This window comes from Oreochromis niloticus, linkage group LG3, assembly GCF_001858045.2.
Source record: "Oreochromis niloticus isolate F11D_XX linkage group LG3, O_niloticus_UMD_NMBU, whole genome shotgun sequence".
Taxonomy (NCBI): Eukaryota; Metazoa; Chordata; class Actinopteri; order Cichliformes; family Cichlidae; genus Oreochromis; species Oreochromis niloticus.
In genome coordinates, this window is record NC_031967.2 from 7,178,938 (window position 1) to 7,194,796 (window position 15,859).

General features: G+C 40.4%; 1 protein-coding gene and 1 pseudogene across 1 annotated transcript; both read right to left on the reverse strand.

Moving 5' to 3' along the window:
- Positions 1 to 33: 33 nt before the first annotated feature.
- si:dkey-165a24.9 (probable G-protein coupled receptor 132) lies at positions 34 to 12,146 on the reverse strand. The gene is made up of 4 exons (XM_005455232.4): positions 11,853 to 12,146; positions 1,894 to 2,086; positions 952 to 1,817; positions 34 to 803 (listed from the first exon to the last, which is right to left on the reverse strand). The coding sequence occupies exons 3-4, from the start codon at positions 1,530 to 1,532 to the stop codon at positions 380 to 382; spliced, it is 1,005 nt and encodes a 334-aa protein (XP_005455289.1). The 5' UTR covers positions 1,533 to 1,817; positions 1,894 to 2,086; positions 11,853 to 12,146; the 3' UTR covers positions 34 to 379.
- Positions 6,254 to 14,373, reverse strand: LOC100691654 (UDP-glucuronosyltransferase 2C1 pseudogene; annotated as a pseudogene).
- Between the last annotated feature and the right edge of the window lie 1,486 nt (positions 14,374 to 15,859).

Sequence of the window (15,859 nt, forward strand, 5' to 3'; positions counted from 1 at the left end):
CTATTTTTAAAATTACCGACAGCACACGTGTGATTAAATGCAGTTTTTAATGATCGTAAACCGAGCAGTAGAAAACAATCGCTTCATGAACTCACAGTAGTTATGGATGTGCAGTTTTGACAAATATGAAACTGTGAATTTCCATATTTCAGCTGAGTTACATGTAAGCAGAAGTCACTGTTTGCACAAAAGTATATTTTTTTTCCTCTCCTACCTTTAAGCAGTATCTAGATGAGGAACTGTGAATGCCCAAATAATTCTTTAGATGAAAAGGTAGAAACACTGTGAGGCATAAATATGCATTCACTGAGAGGACATAAACTCAACATATGTCTTCCCACTGGGTGGTGCAATTGCTTTGATTGTGGTCAAGTCCAAACTATATTGCTAGAAGGTTACTCTGTCTATTTTCACTCACCCTCTTGGTGTCTAGGTGAGCTCTGGTACTAAGAGTCATGCTTTTGCTTGGGTTTTGCCCTCTTCCCAAACAGGGCAGGGACCTTTGCAGCTCTAGCCGAGCATCAGGGCAGAGGAAGATGTAGAAGAGGGGATCCAGCAAAGTGTTGAGACTGGTCAAACCATAGCACAGGCGATAGATGAGGAAAAGTGAATGCTCCAGTTCACATGGCTCATCAGTCAGCAGCAAGGATACAAACCTGTATCCGCCTACCAGGTGGTAGGGTCCAAAGACAACAATGAAGTTGACAGTAATCACGACAAGAATTCCTACGATTTTGTGCCGTTCATGGGCGGAGAGGGATGGAGATTGCCTGAGTGTCACCCCAATGTGGGCTGAGGTGTAGCTGAGGGAGGAAACAGATTTGGAGATCAGAAACCAGCCTGTTTATCTATTACACAAAATGTTCTAAAAGAACAGGGAAATATCCAATTTTTCTAGAAAACACTGAGTCAGAAACATATGTGCGTATGTAGATTTTGGCATTAACTCACCCTAGGATGGTACATGGCAACAGGAAGCCTAGAACCACAGTGGCGATCTTAAATTGAGCATATCGGGGGCTGACGGGGTACTGCTCCAAGCACAGCAGTCTGTCAGAGTTGAACACAGATGGCAGCAGCCCACTCAGACAGAACAGGAAGGTTAGGATCCACACCGCTACACCTGACACTGCTGCTACTCTGACTGTTCGCACCCTGCGGCTGCTGAATGGGTACACAATAGCCAGGCAGCGGTCTGTAGCTATCAGACACAGGAACATGACACTTGCATAGACGTTCACGTAAAACACGTAGCCAACTAGCTCACAGGTTAGCTGGCCGTAGGGCCATTGGTGTGGACCCTGGAGGTAAAGAATCCATAAGGGCAGTGTGAGCAGTTGGAGGAGGTCTGACAGCAGCAGGTTGAGGATGTAGACCAGCTGACATCCTCCACCACCTGAGCGCCCCAGGTGGTACAATCCCCAAAGAGACAGCAGGTTGCTGGGGAGACCCAGAGTGAAGATGAGGCCATAAATAAAGGTCAGGCCAAATATGTCCGTGTCCAAGGGGAGGTTGCAGGTATCGTTGGACATGTCTCTGTGGGTAAAACACGTCACATGGGAAACTTGAGGTGATCTCAATCAGACGCTGGTTCACACTCACAGAACGGTGAGTTAATGTAGGAAAGCCCATTCATTCACTCAAGGCAGAGAGGAAGAAAAGAAGACTCTGTTCTCAGGTGCATTCTTCCTAATCACACGTGTCCACTCTGCAAGATTCATAAAGCCACTCTGCTCTGGAAAAATTCACCCTCATTTTTCATGCTGTCACTCAACAAGGCTTCAGAGCATCCCAGATCCATTGGTGGAAATGAAAACCTGCAAAACAGATGCCATGAGTTTTTAAGTGCATGAGGAATGAAACCATAAAAAAGCTTAAATCCTTCTTACTCACCCCTCAGAGCTTTGAGACTGACTTTATTCCACAAATAGTGTGCAGCCCAGTCTGCAGCCGGGTGACCTGTGCTCAAGCAATGTTGGGAACACGTTGCCTCGACCAAGCCTTGTCTATTCTGTGATCGTTTCCTCCACAGGAAACCCACTTCTTCAGCTTTAAAGGCAACATCCTGAGGCAGGAGAACGCCTTTCTGTCCCAGAACAAAAACAAGCCTCTCTTTTTCTGAGCCTCTGTCTTTCTTGCTTCTACAGCAGCCACAATGATTAGGCATGGACAGGCACCGTGAGTGCAGGGATCGCTGATGTGAATTCTCAAAGAATTCTTTAGATTGTAGCTGGTCTCCAGTTACAATCCGTCAGTCATGTTAACCCATATGCTGTGATATCTCTAAACATGCTGTTAAACAACACTGAACGAACTATTAGGTATGTCATGTGGAATTGTTTTCATTAGCTACAGTTCTTCTTCATGCCTTAAAAGAGTTAAACTCTTCTCTTATCAAAGCACCACGTGTTGTGGTTTTAGATTAGTTTAGGGGGATTTTAGATAATTGATAACTGGTCAGTTAAGGGAGTTCTGGTTGAGGTCAGTGTTTATCTAAGTCTTCAGGAAATGAATGAAAGCCAACATAATGTCCTCTAAAGACATGAAAATATAGCTGTGTGTGTGTGCTTACTTCTGCTATTGTTGTGAGGGCCAGAACATTTTAAACTAGAGACGATATCTAAGCTCTCATTTTTGGACTCCCTTTTAAAGGGTAAATTAAGTGTCAAGACTTGATGTGATGTCTAATACTGGAATTACTATAGGGCTGGAATAGAAATAGGAAGAGAAAGTTAGAGTGAAGAGAAATGTTATCACAAATATAGCCAAAACAGTTAGTGTGCGTAGGTTTGTGCATTCTGTGTAGATTAGAGAGAGAAGGTTGAAACCACACCAAAAAAGGTGCAGATAGACAAGCCGACCAAACCAGGCACAATACTGTGGTAAAATTTACTGCAAGGTAAAAGAAGAAAAAGCTTCTTCCCCAACTTATATAATTAATCATTTGTAGTCAGTAAATGTTGTACACTTTAGCTCCGGGGAACTTTTTTCATACAGTGCAGACCGAAAAAAAAAAAAAGTACACAATTGAAATTGTTTGACTGAAGAATGGGCGTATTGAAACAATAGGTATTACTTGGTATTTTTACCACATGGGTTCAGAGGGAGGGGAGCCTAATCACTCACTTTTGTTTCTTTTAAATGTCACAAAACTTTGATTCATTAGATAACACAAGGTTGTTATTAATAAATTAGAAAGTACCCTGAGACCTTACTGCCATCATAGGTTCTCCAGAGCTCCATATAAAGATCTTTATATTTCTTTGTACATGTGACTGGCCATGAAGACAGATGGGAGCTGTGTACTGTACAGATTGTAAGTCAGAAGAAGTCACTCTAAATAGTCCTCTATAAGCCCTGGTAGGCTGTGTATTTCTGCCAATCAGAGCACTCAGAGCGCTTTTTGATACAACTTCACATTCACCTATTCACACACACATATGCACACACACAGTCTGGTGTTGCTATCCTCGTGGGGACATCTCATTGACATAATGCTTTCCCTAGCTGCTTACCCTAACCATCAAAAATGAATGCTTAACCCTAACTCTTATACTAAACCTAACCATAACCCAATTGTAACCCTGACACTAAAACCACATTTTGAGTGTGAGAAAAGCCTTCAACCCCGTGGGGACCTGGATTTTGGTCCCCACAGGGTTGAAGAACACACACACCCATTAATATTGTGTTTTAATCTTTGGTTTTCAGGTATTTTTATCACGTATACACTTACACTCCACTGCATGCATTAGGGGAGATTGTTTGCTCAGTAGCTTGCCTGAGAATACTTGGACATTAGGGCTGGAAAAGACAAGCCACTGATCTTCCGACTAATAGAGTATCTCTGGGCAAGATACGTATACCAGGTTGCTCCTGATGTGGTGATCAGCATGTGAATGTCAGATAGATCACTTAGTCACTGTATGAATGTGTTTGAATGGGTGAATGTTGTATAAATTGGTTTGAGTGGTGAAGTAGAGTAGAACATAACTATATAAGAACCAGTTTGTTTACAACTGCCACATGACTTTGCTACATTAATCACTGACAGTCTGAATCACTGGGTTATTAGGACCCCAATACAAAGTTAAAAAAAAAAAAAACACTTCTTTTAAGTCTTGTATTTGCATAAATTTCATAAAGTTTATCCATGATTGTAAGCAGGACTAGCTAGTTGTAAGAGAATACCTTGGCCTGGGTATCTCTTTTATGGGAAAAATAGGCTGTTTTAAAATGTAACATTTGAAGTGAGGCTGATTAACACGACAGAACAACACAAAATTATAAATGAAGCTAGTTACACATGCTAAAGGACAAATATGTGTAAAGACAAAATGACTCCATTCTTAATTTTACAGGGAAAAAATCATTTTATTGAAATAGACTTTATTTCTATTTCAGGGAGCATAAAGAAATGCCACTTTAAACAATTTAGCTTTTTATTTCTCCCTTGATTGGTATAAGTACAGTAGAGGCCCACAGTGTTGCAGAACAGTTTAACAGCATACGTTGGAACATGTTCTCCTCTATCGAGCGGTGTCTCTTCCTGACTTGGTCTGAGGGTATTTCCAAATTTAGCATCTCAAAGAAACAACTAAACAGACATTGATACATTGGTCTCACTGAAAAAAAAACAATGCTACAAGTACTATACTACAGTCTGTTTACATATAAAATAAGTGTAGCATTTTGACTGTTAATATAAGTTGCTTGCGTTTTTCAACATAATCATAGCGTAACTCAGTGGTTCCCAAACTTTTTTGCTGGGCCCCCCTTGTTTAACAAGAAAAATGTTCGCGCCCCCCACCCCCGCGCGTGCACGCGCGCACACACACGCACAAACACATCTTTCAACCACACCACCCATATTTTGCTCCATTGCGGTTTATTTCACACCTCAAACATTTATTAAACAATTAAGCAAATACAAATAATCTGCAATAAATTACAGGTAGTAAGAAAATAAACTACCAACTCTTTTACGCTCCGTCTGCACCTACACGGGTATTTTTGAACGCGCAGCTGTTTCGGGCACATGTAAACGGCGTATCGAATCACCGAGAACGGAGATTTTTTAAAACTCCTTTTTTTTGCGTTTACGTGTGGACAAGGAATACAGAGTTTGTCACGCAATGTCAAAGGTATGTGCCTTTTTCACGTCACGCTGTGCGCCACGTTATTGTTTACATGAGATGAATTGCAGAATGGCAGATAGAGACAAAATACTGTTAATCTGACTCTGCAGGTTTTACACGCTTACATATACAGGCCATTACTGTCCCTGCATTTAGAAAGGCAGAGGCATCACGGTGTAATTATTTTACATGTAGTTGTTTTTTTTCCTGTGTAATAATGTTCAACATTGCTATCAATACATTTTTCAAAAAAAAAAAAAACCCTCTACAAAATGGGTTCAAAAACATAAACAACTGTGGGATACTGTTTGTCCGTGATTTGAACAGCCCAGCGCTGCTCCCGATCCAGGGAAAACTAATTCTGCAGGGAGACCTACCTCAGCACTTGTGCAGGTGAAGCCAAAGGGAAGATATGCTTCACCATATTTTCTAGTCTTTGGCTTAGAATGAAGTTGGTTTGGAAACATATTCAGCGATGCTTCATCTCCTGCTTTGCGTTTGTGTGGGCGCCCCGTGCTAGCAGTGTCCAAGCGTTGTTTTTGTTTTTTTTCCCCCTTTTCATGCCGCGCCCCCCCTGCAATAGCTCTAGGCCCCACACTTTGGGATCCACTGGCGTAACTCATACTGAATCCAAAACCCTGCCTGTGTGTCTGCATTTGTCTGAGATGTGACTCAAAGAGAGAGTATGAATTTCACACCAACTGCGGCCACATGTAAAACTCTCACATACACTGCAGTTTGCAGTCCTCTAAACTTCAGCCTAAAACTATGTCAAAAAGCTCTTTTTCAAAAAAGCTTAAAGCTTGAAAGGAGTTCATCTCGTTTGCTTTCATTGTACTCAGTGACTCTCAGGCTGGTCATATTAAACACGGCTAACCCTTAAAAGAATCAGGTCAGTGTGTGCACGTAATGCCAACAAGCCAAAAGATCCCTTCCTTCCTTCCTTCACACCAACTGCAGTTTATGCCACAAGTAACATGCTCACACCCATCCTCTAAACCTCAGCTTAAAACTATGTCAAAAAGCTCAAAAAAGCTTCAAGCTTGAAAAGAGTTCATTTCATTTGGTTTCCTTGTAGTCAGTGCTGGCTGGTCATTTTAAACATGGCCAACCCATCAAATAATCAGGACAGCATGTGCACTTAATTCCAATGAGCCAAAAACTTCCTCCCTCCCATTTATTGTTCAAACGTACTGTTTATGAGGGGCAGCCAATCAGAATGAATTTGGCCTAAAGGGAGTGAAAGGGAGCTCAAACAGCTTCTTTCAGACAGTTAAAGCACATTTGTAGCTAATTGTAATAAAGTTAGCACAAAAAGTAAAGAAATTTGTGTTTAGTCAATTATTTCATTGTCGTAACAATGCTTTCTGCCAATATATCGTATGTGTTGGAAAGGCTGTTTATTTCCCCTTAATGCATTTGTAGGTTTAGCAGCAGAGTTGAGCTTATGGGTTGAATCTTCTCTGACAATCAACCAAGAAGCATTATTACAACAAACAAATAATGAACCTAACACAAATTTCCTGACCTTTGATATCATATCAAAAACCATGTTGTACTATATGATGCCTATATGAAGTAAAACTATTCCCCCTGAATGACAAATCTCTTTTGGGGTAACTTTTTCTAAATCTCTAGCAAATGCAGTTCTAATTGCAACAATTTACATCTTCTTTAGAGCAAAAAATTAAGGGAGAAATTATTGTAAAGACTAATCATGTGACATTGACTCTGTTAAACTAAACTTTGCAAAGACTGCATCATGTTTGGGTCATTTACTCTGGTTTCATTTTTCTCTTTGACTTCTGGCAGCAGAGGAGCCTACAGACAAAGACCAAAGCCCAGATGAAAATTCCAGTTATAGCTATTGTTAAAGCAGCCACATCCAGGCAGAAATAGGAATACCAAGGCAGATGAAAACCTGCTGACTGTAGGTGAGGTGCTCCTTTGTTCCTGATGACATATTCAATCCAAAAGATGGCAGTGTCCATTGGAGTCACTGGCTTGTCACGGTGTAGCTGGGACAGATGCTGCATGTTAGTGTGGAAAGAGGGATTCTCAAGAACATCCTTGAGAGCGCCCAGGAAGTCTTCTTTGGTCAGTGAGTAAGCCTCTACAACCTGAGCTGCACCACGGACCTTCAGGCGGAGTAAGTTGTCAAACTGGTCAAAGAGGAGTGGGAGGCCCACAACAGGAACACTGTGGTAGATGGCTTCATACATGCCATTGGTGCCTCCATGGGCCACAAAGGCACGGGTCTTGGGGTGTCCCAGGAGGTCATTCTGAGGTAGCCACTCCAACAGCAGGGTGTTGTTTCCAAGAGATGAAGGTTTTTCACCCACAAAACGCCAAATCACCTTCTGAGGGAGCTCAGCAAAAGCAGCAGCAATGGCCTCTGTGACCTTCCGAGGTAAGACTGATATCAACGTCCCCAGAGACATGACAACCACTCCGTGTTCTCCGGAGCTCTGCATGAATGCTTCCAGCTCAGCGGGGAGGGGTTGGGCCTTTTTGCAGTGGAAGCCCCCTACATATACTACATTAGGCATTGTGGGCCGAGGGAACTCAAAGACAAAATCTGCCCTGAACAGCCAGATATCAGCTCTACGCTGTAAAGACAGCAAGTCAGTACCAGGAGGGAAGTGTCGTTGGAGCAGGTCTGAGTAGGCAGGATTTATGATCAAGTGCTGTTCAATGACACTATAAAGATAATGCAGCATATTTTTGATTCTTTCCAGAAAGTCCATCTGATCATGGAGCTCACTTCCTGGCACAGGGACATATGAGATAGGAGAGGGAGCTATGGTGAAATGACCTTCTCCAGTATTAATCCAGCGCACATTAAAAACCATAGGCAGCTTGAGGTAAGTTGCAAGAAGTACCCCTATTGTCAGACCAGGGTCAGTTAACATTAAGTCAAACTTGGTATCCTGTAGCTTCTGAATAAATCTTGTGTCTTCTATTATTGTAGCAACTGATCTGGCCAAGATCTTGTGACCCTGATCTAACATGGATGTGATCAAGTACTGTTGGCAGAACGTGCGTATAAATGTAGGATGAGTGCGACATTCCATAACATCTTGTATCATTTTGTTGTAGTAGTTAATGTCTGACTCATCCTCCAGCATGGTTATATTAATAGAAGTATAAATGGAAGAGTTATTAGGGATGTACCAGCTCTTTGCAGAACGCAGAACTGTGATATTGTGGCCCCTGGAGTGTAACTGTTCAAGGATAATTTTCATGTTTATCCAGTGGCTACCATTGACAGGGACTACCAGAATGTTGCTGCTGCTACATGGAGGGGGCCTGAGAAGCAGGAACCAGAGCACTGTCAGAAACAGAGGGATGGAAAGACCGGACATTTCCTGGAAGAATAGAAACAAAGAATCAGACTTGTGACCTCAGTAACTTATAACCTGTTAGCTTTCACTGAGTCAGTGGTGAAGTGCCTAAGATTCAGACTGGTTTTTGTTTGAACCCCACATTCAAATGTATAAGCAAATGTTCAGAAACTAACTAGGGCGAGTACTTGAAACTTTGACATGTCCTTAAATAGGCTGTTCATGCTCAAAAGCCCTCCAGTGTGGCTGAATTAAAACCATTTGGTAGAAATGAGTTTGCTACTTTAGCAATTTACTAGTATTATGCTATTTTTGGTGCATCCAGGTTCGTCAGTACAAGAAGAACTCTGCAGGAGACCGTGGTGGAAGCTTTAGAGTCCTTTACTTTGGCAGAGTCATCATAAGCCAGTAGAGGTCATATTATTATACTAATTCTGAAGCAATTCTTTTACTCAGGACTTTCATACTTACTTATACTTATTCTGTTCATCCCTGCACTCACATAAGATACTTTCAAATATTTTGCCTATTATTCAGCTTTCTGACTTTTCCATGGCTGAAGAAACAAACAGACAGACGTGTCAGTGACAGGCTCTGAAGCCACTCATCATGTTACAGATCAGAGTCTCTGGGTTTGGGGCTGTTGGGATCTTTCCAAGGGAAAAGAAAACAGTGTATGAAAAAAAAAAAAAAAAAAAAAAGATAGATAGATCAATGCAATTTCCTACTCAGAAGTTCTTCCATTTTCTAACTTCATCAGAAACAAGTAACACATTATTAGGTACCTGTGATTAGTTCAGTAATGCATTAGATTACAGCGGTACAGAAAAAGTTCCTGCAAGTAGTTTGAGATGTGTTACATCAAGGGATGGGAATCAAGACCAGGTTTGCAGTAGTCCAGTTCCTTGGAACTGTAAGCCTGCATGTCTGCTGATCCGACATATTGTATCCCCTTTTATTTGTGCTACAATCAGATTTCAGTTTGTGTACTTAGGAGGAAAGTAGTGACAGAGTCTGCAGCGTGGATATATACATTACTTTTGTTTTTATTGCAAAAAAGGATGAAAGTGTAATGGTAAAGTGGAAACTGCATGCAGGAGAGAAACAGCTGCGTTATGCTGCTAACACAAGTTCAGCTAACATGCACAGACAGTATGCTAATGCTAGGCTAGCCAAGAACCCAGAGTAAATGCAGATCCCAGCCCAGAAACCACAGCTTGAATTTTGCTGCCGCCTCTGTTTCTACTCGTTCATGTTTCTAGAGTAGAATCACTGTGGTGATCGTTGCGTCTTTATGCTGTGTTTTATCGTTGCTTTGTGTTTTGAGCTTTGTATTCATATCTAAATACTAAAAGAAAGATCATATGTGTGTCCTAATTAGGGCAGTCATTTGTGTTGATGTATAGGGCTGTAGCCTACAGATTTATATTGTTAAATGGTCATTATGAGTGCGTTTCAGGTCCAGTGGCGTGTCTAGAAAATGTTTGTTGGGGGGGCCAGGTAGGGGCACAGATTTGGAGAAGGGTGGCAGATGTAATTGGCAGATAATCTTAAAAAAAATTCTACCGACCTTAACCATAATTCAATGACCCTATAAACCTAATAACCGAAAACGCTTTTAACTCCTATTAGAATGAGATTTTAACCACTACGGTGCAAAGCTTTTAGATACTGTGCTGATAAAGTACAAGAGATACAATCAGTGCTTTGTCAGTGTTTACTCAGCATTCAAGGACAGCAATATTTGCATAGTATTTTTTTTACTGACATATAGTGCACATATGTTTTCGGCAAAAACATGTTTGAATATTAAAATACGAACATTTTTAACATACAATTGGCAGATTAGCCAATGCAAAACTTTATCTGCCTATTAAAAAAAAGAAGATAATCTTCTTACAAACTGGTGTTTGATTTTGAAACAGGAATAAAGTGGGGAAACAAATTAAAAGACTAACATCTGAATGAAACCTGAAAGCAAGTAAATACTTTATATGCTGCCTTATGGTAAACTTTGGTAATATTGATGTATAAAGAACAACACTGGCTGATGAAGAAATACAGTCAGCTGGCATGGTGACACTGCCAGTATTAACCTGCAGAGCTGGACTGGGACAAAAAAAAAAATGGGCATTTTGACTAGAGACCGGCCCACCAGGTATTAAAGCCATAAAGCCTTTGAATGAAAACAAACGCTGTTGTGACAGTGATGTAGAATAGAATAGAATTCAACTTTTTGCACATGTCACAGGTACAGGGCAACGAAATGCAGTTTGTATCCATCCAGAAGTGCTTTAGCCATGATATAGATATATTACAATATATATTAGCAATAATATAGATATGTAAGTATATTACAGAAATGGGTCTATTATGGTATGTTATAATGTACACGGTATGAAGTATGTTATGAATATTCTATAACTATAAGTATGTACAGGTTGTAGATTGTACACTGTCTTGTTGGTATATGTATGATTTCTATACATTTTAGAATAAAAACTTTGTTCGCAAGATTCAGATAATTATTTAATAAAAGCTAGATATTTTTAATGAGAATAAGAAAAAGTATTTCTTTGTGCCCCTGGTGTCATTTGTCTCTCAGAAACGGTTCATAACTTCAACTCATTCATGTCACCTAAAAGGTAAACCTGTTTCTCCATCACCTGTTCAGCTCTGATGATTCAGTAAGGACATCTCCTGGTTTCATCTTCATGTTTCCCTCTCACCACATATCCAAACCGATATCATGACCAGCAGCTTTACAGCTGTGGCTCCAGCAAACATCAGCTGATACTCGAAATTAATATTAAATAAAATTCTAACAACAGCTGATCAAGCTTACATGTGCTGCTGTTGTTTAGCGCGCCCTCTGCTGGTTTCCTCTTTCTGGCGCAAAGTGGGCAATAAACAAACAAGAGAGAAAAGCCGATCAGCTGATCATTGATCAGTTTCATGATTGAAGTAGCAACAGGAGAGGGAGGGGGGAGAGAATGAGAGAAGAAGAGGCAGCTGTGCAGCAAAGACAGAATAACTCCAGCTTTGTGTCTTTTTTTCCTTATAGCTAAAGTACAGGACAAACTGCGTCTCTTCTCAGCTCAATACGAAACATGTAATATTTTCTCTGAATGAGGGACCATTCATTTTAAGGAGCCGTTGGCAACTCTACTAACTAACCTTATGAATAAAATAAAGTTCACTATCAGTAACATCATAGCACCCGCCCAGCTGTATAGAAACTCCGTCATGCTAGCTAGTACGCAGTACGAGTTATTGTAACTCACTGTAAAAAGTCAGCACAAGGAAAATAAACTCCACCTAAACTTGGTTTATATCTGACCCAGATAGACTGCAGGTCATAACTTCTTACCTGAAGTTCAGTTCACCTGACACTCGGACTGGCGGCTGCCTCTGTTATGTGACGGCTGTGTGCAGGCAGGAATAGGACCCAAAGTGCAGACAGTCAGAGACAAAAGGTGAACTTAAATACAGCTTTAATGCTGAACTCCAAAAAGTAACAAAACTAAGACTCCAACGTAAACTTATACAGACAGAACACACAGCAAAATGAACAGTAGATCACGACAACGACAAACTGAAACACAGGGCTTAAATACATAGAGGGAGCAATCAGGGAATGGGCAACAGGAGGGAAACACAGCTGGGGCAAATCAGGCCTAACGAAACAGGGGAAGCAAAACCAGACACATTAACATAAGACACGCACCTCCAAAGTAAAACAGGAAACATAACACAGACTGAACTTAAAGACACAGACTCACAGGCAGGCACTGCAACAGAGGGAACAGAGACGTGGGACCAGGGCAGACACAGACACTGACTGGACACGGGGATATAGCAGACAGGGGAGACAGCAACTAAGGATAACACAGAGACATAAACCAAAAGACAGAACTCTAACAAAGAAACCAAAGACTAGAAATGATAAATAATATAATGAACTCAAAACCTCTGGGTCAACGACCCAGGCATCCTAACAGCCTCGGGTCTCTCCTTCTGCCTCCCCTTTCCCTCATCCACCTGCTGGCCTCTGTGGAAGCTCCGCCATAGCCACCACCAAACAACTGACTTATTTTTACACATCAGCCAGCATCTGGCGAATCCACCACTTCTCATTGTTCATGCCGTTACAAAAAAAATAAATAAATAAGTCATCAGCACACCGGGCATTTGCCTGGTATGCTCGATGGCCAGTCCAGCTATCTTAACCTGTTAATCTTTCTCCGCAAAATTGTTTTCTGCGGTGCCTCTTTCGTGCTTGGCTCTCCTACTTTTGCTAACGTGATGCTCATAGTGCAGAAGCCGATGCTGCATTCACTTGCACTCACATATCTGAGCTTCACTGTGAAAACATAATCGTACATTTGACATTTCATTGAATTTTATTGTTTTAGCTTCGGGGTGGCACCTGGGGTGGCCAGTCTGGTTGGGGGGGTGGCCTGTGCCCCCCCAGGCCACCCCGCTGGATACGCCACTGTTCAGGTCATTTTACAGAGTAACATGAACGCATTCTAACAAGGGTGGGGAGGGGTGGGAGGGTGGTAACTACCAACATTCACAAACATTTGACCACACAGCATGCAATGAATTTGTATTAAGGAAATGTCATCTTAGCGATGGTGGTGACTCTCAAAGCAGAGCCAATGAGAACCCAGTGAAAATTGTTATAAGAGAATCGACAATGGATTTAGAATCGCTAAATTCTTATGTCATGGTCTTGGATATTTGACTCACTGTTTGGAGGGGCAAATCCTTATTCTGAGTTAGGAGTATCTTTAGTTTTGTACTCTTGCTTATCTTTGGTTTTTGTAACAATTTATGTTTGAAGTCTTACAATTTTCTGATAGTGATTTTAATCGTTTGTTCTCAGTGTCATCCGGGGCAGTTTCCCAGTCGTATCTCTGTGTCTGTCTGGTCCCGCTGTGCCCAGTTTCTGTAGCTGGTCATGTTTCTGTTGATTCTTCGCTTGTCTTTGCCAAGTTTATATGTCTGAGTGTTAGTTTTCTGTTGACAGTCGTTCGTCTCATGTGCGTTCACTTTTGCTTCCTGTGTCTTGTCAGTTCTTTTCTGTTGTGCCTTGTTTTCTCCAGCTGTCTTTCACCTCCCTAATTACCTCGTGTGTGTATTTAAGTCCTCTGTTTCCCTCTGTTCTTTGTCACATCGTCGTCATTCTTTCCCTCATCGCTGTGTGCTCTCTTGGCCTTGTGTTCCGTCTTCCTTTGTAATCTGAGTCATAGTTTAGTTTAGCATTTTGTACAACTCAGGCTTGTTAGAGTACAGCAATAAAGCTGCCTTCCTGAGTTACGCCTCGCCTCCGGAGCTCTACATTTTGGGTCCATTGCCTACCACACAGCAGCATCATGAAAACTTATCAAATCCCATTCCTAGTTATTCCTGACACTAATGTCCATATAGCAAAATGAGTATTCAATCATATAAGACATTAAGACATTAATATTAAACAGTTTATTAAAGGTGCTATCAGGGGGCTATACAAATATATAGTACCTCAGACTTCAATTTTCCAACAGTCTATAATCTGTGGCTGGAATTCTTCACACATCCACCCTCTAATCTTTAAACATATTTCAAATAGTTGCGTTCACCTTCGTGTATTACACTGTATAAAATCCCCAGCGACAGTGACTAAAATAATACACAAATAAAGTTGTATTATGGCTGACATTTTTAAGTGAATATTGTTAAATTATAATAGAGTTTACCTGTTTCTTCCAAAAGTTTGACTTCCAAAAAGTGCTACGCAAGCCGAGATACTGTGTGATGTGTTTTTTCCCGTTGGTGTACCTTTTAAACAAGCACGCAGGTGAAGTCAGTATGTAGACGCGAGGTAACTCGGAGTTCTGTGGTTGTGCTTTAAATATGTCACATATTATCGTTTCTCTTGTCCTTCATCCAGGTGTCTGCTGGTTATCAGATGGAATTTTGTTTGGTTTAGTGCAAAATTACCCCTCACCTTCTCTCCTGATTTGCTCAACATTATTAATCATTTTCTAGAGGAAAGTTTAGTGACAGTCCATGTGAGAGCCCAATTCAACAGGCTTCTATTCTGATTCTCAAAGTCCACTGAGCAAAATTTACTTTTTGTAAAAAAATCTAGTCACTTAGGAGAAACTTAGGAGTTAAGTCAGTAGTAAGACATTTTTTTAATTGTCCTAATGGAATTGGGTTGCCATTTAATTAGTGCATTCTGAACTTACTGACCAATCAAAACACTGACAAAAAGCTTTGCTCTTCCAATCACACAGATTGTTGGGGAAACCTGGAACAAACCTTATAAACAGTACATTTGCACAATCACTGAATGAACAATGGGCTATGAGGTCAGTTTCTTGATCATTAATATGCAACATGTCCAGTGGCCGTGAGTACCATTCACAGAGAGTTGAGGAATGGCTGCAATAACACCGCTGTAAAATGATAAAAGATGTACAATTACGCTCCCTTAATTTAGAGATGGTCTTTCCCTTTACACATATTTCTTTAGAAGTCACTTGGATGAGTGATGAAATGTTTCTCCCAATGAAAACGCCACATCCAGATAAACAGAATCAACCTTTCGGGATTTACTTTCCTGGATGATTGAGCATGGATCAGGACACCTTAATGTTGGTTTAAATGCAACAGATCTAAAGATTATTGCATAATTTTATTGTTAAATTGTTTTTTGTTTAATATTGGTACTTGAAATGGATTACACTTTTCTGTTCAGCAGATGAATGATGAATAATTGATCAGTAGTTACAAGACAAAAATCTGTATCGTTAATTAACTGTTATATAAAAATGAATGAAAATATTTTTGTTTGTTCATTTGAAATGTTCAGATCCCAGATTGATTGGATGATGGAGGTAGTGGACCTCCTGCTATTTTAGTTGGGGACCCCACTGTAAATTTTTTATACAACTTATTTAAACAATTTCTATTGGCAACGCATGATTTAATTACTTTTTTAAAAAAGTTCAGTTGCCAAGTCAGATCAGCAAATCAGATTTAACTTAGATACACTTAAATCATTTAAATGTGTTCAAATTACAAGTTTGGATTGTTTTAACTTAAATTCCACGCGAGTCAACTTTTTTTTTTTTTTTTTTAGAAATTTCTCTTAATTGTTAGCTTTACTCTGAAGTGTCACTTCCATTATAAAAGTTTTCTTTCAGGAAAATTAAGTTTTACAGTTACCTTGATGTCTAATTTTAGTTATTAGATCATTAAAACTGTAAGTTGATTGAATAAAGGTCATACTGAAGTTAATTCACATTAAGTTGACTTTATTATAGAAATTTGTGTTGTGAACAACTGCAAGAACCACACGGACCAACAAACTGCAAGGTCTCA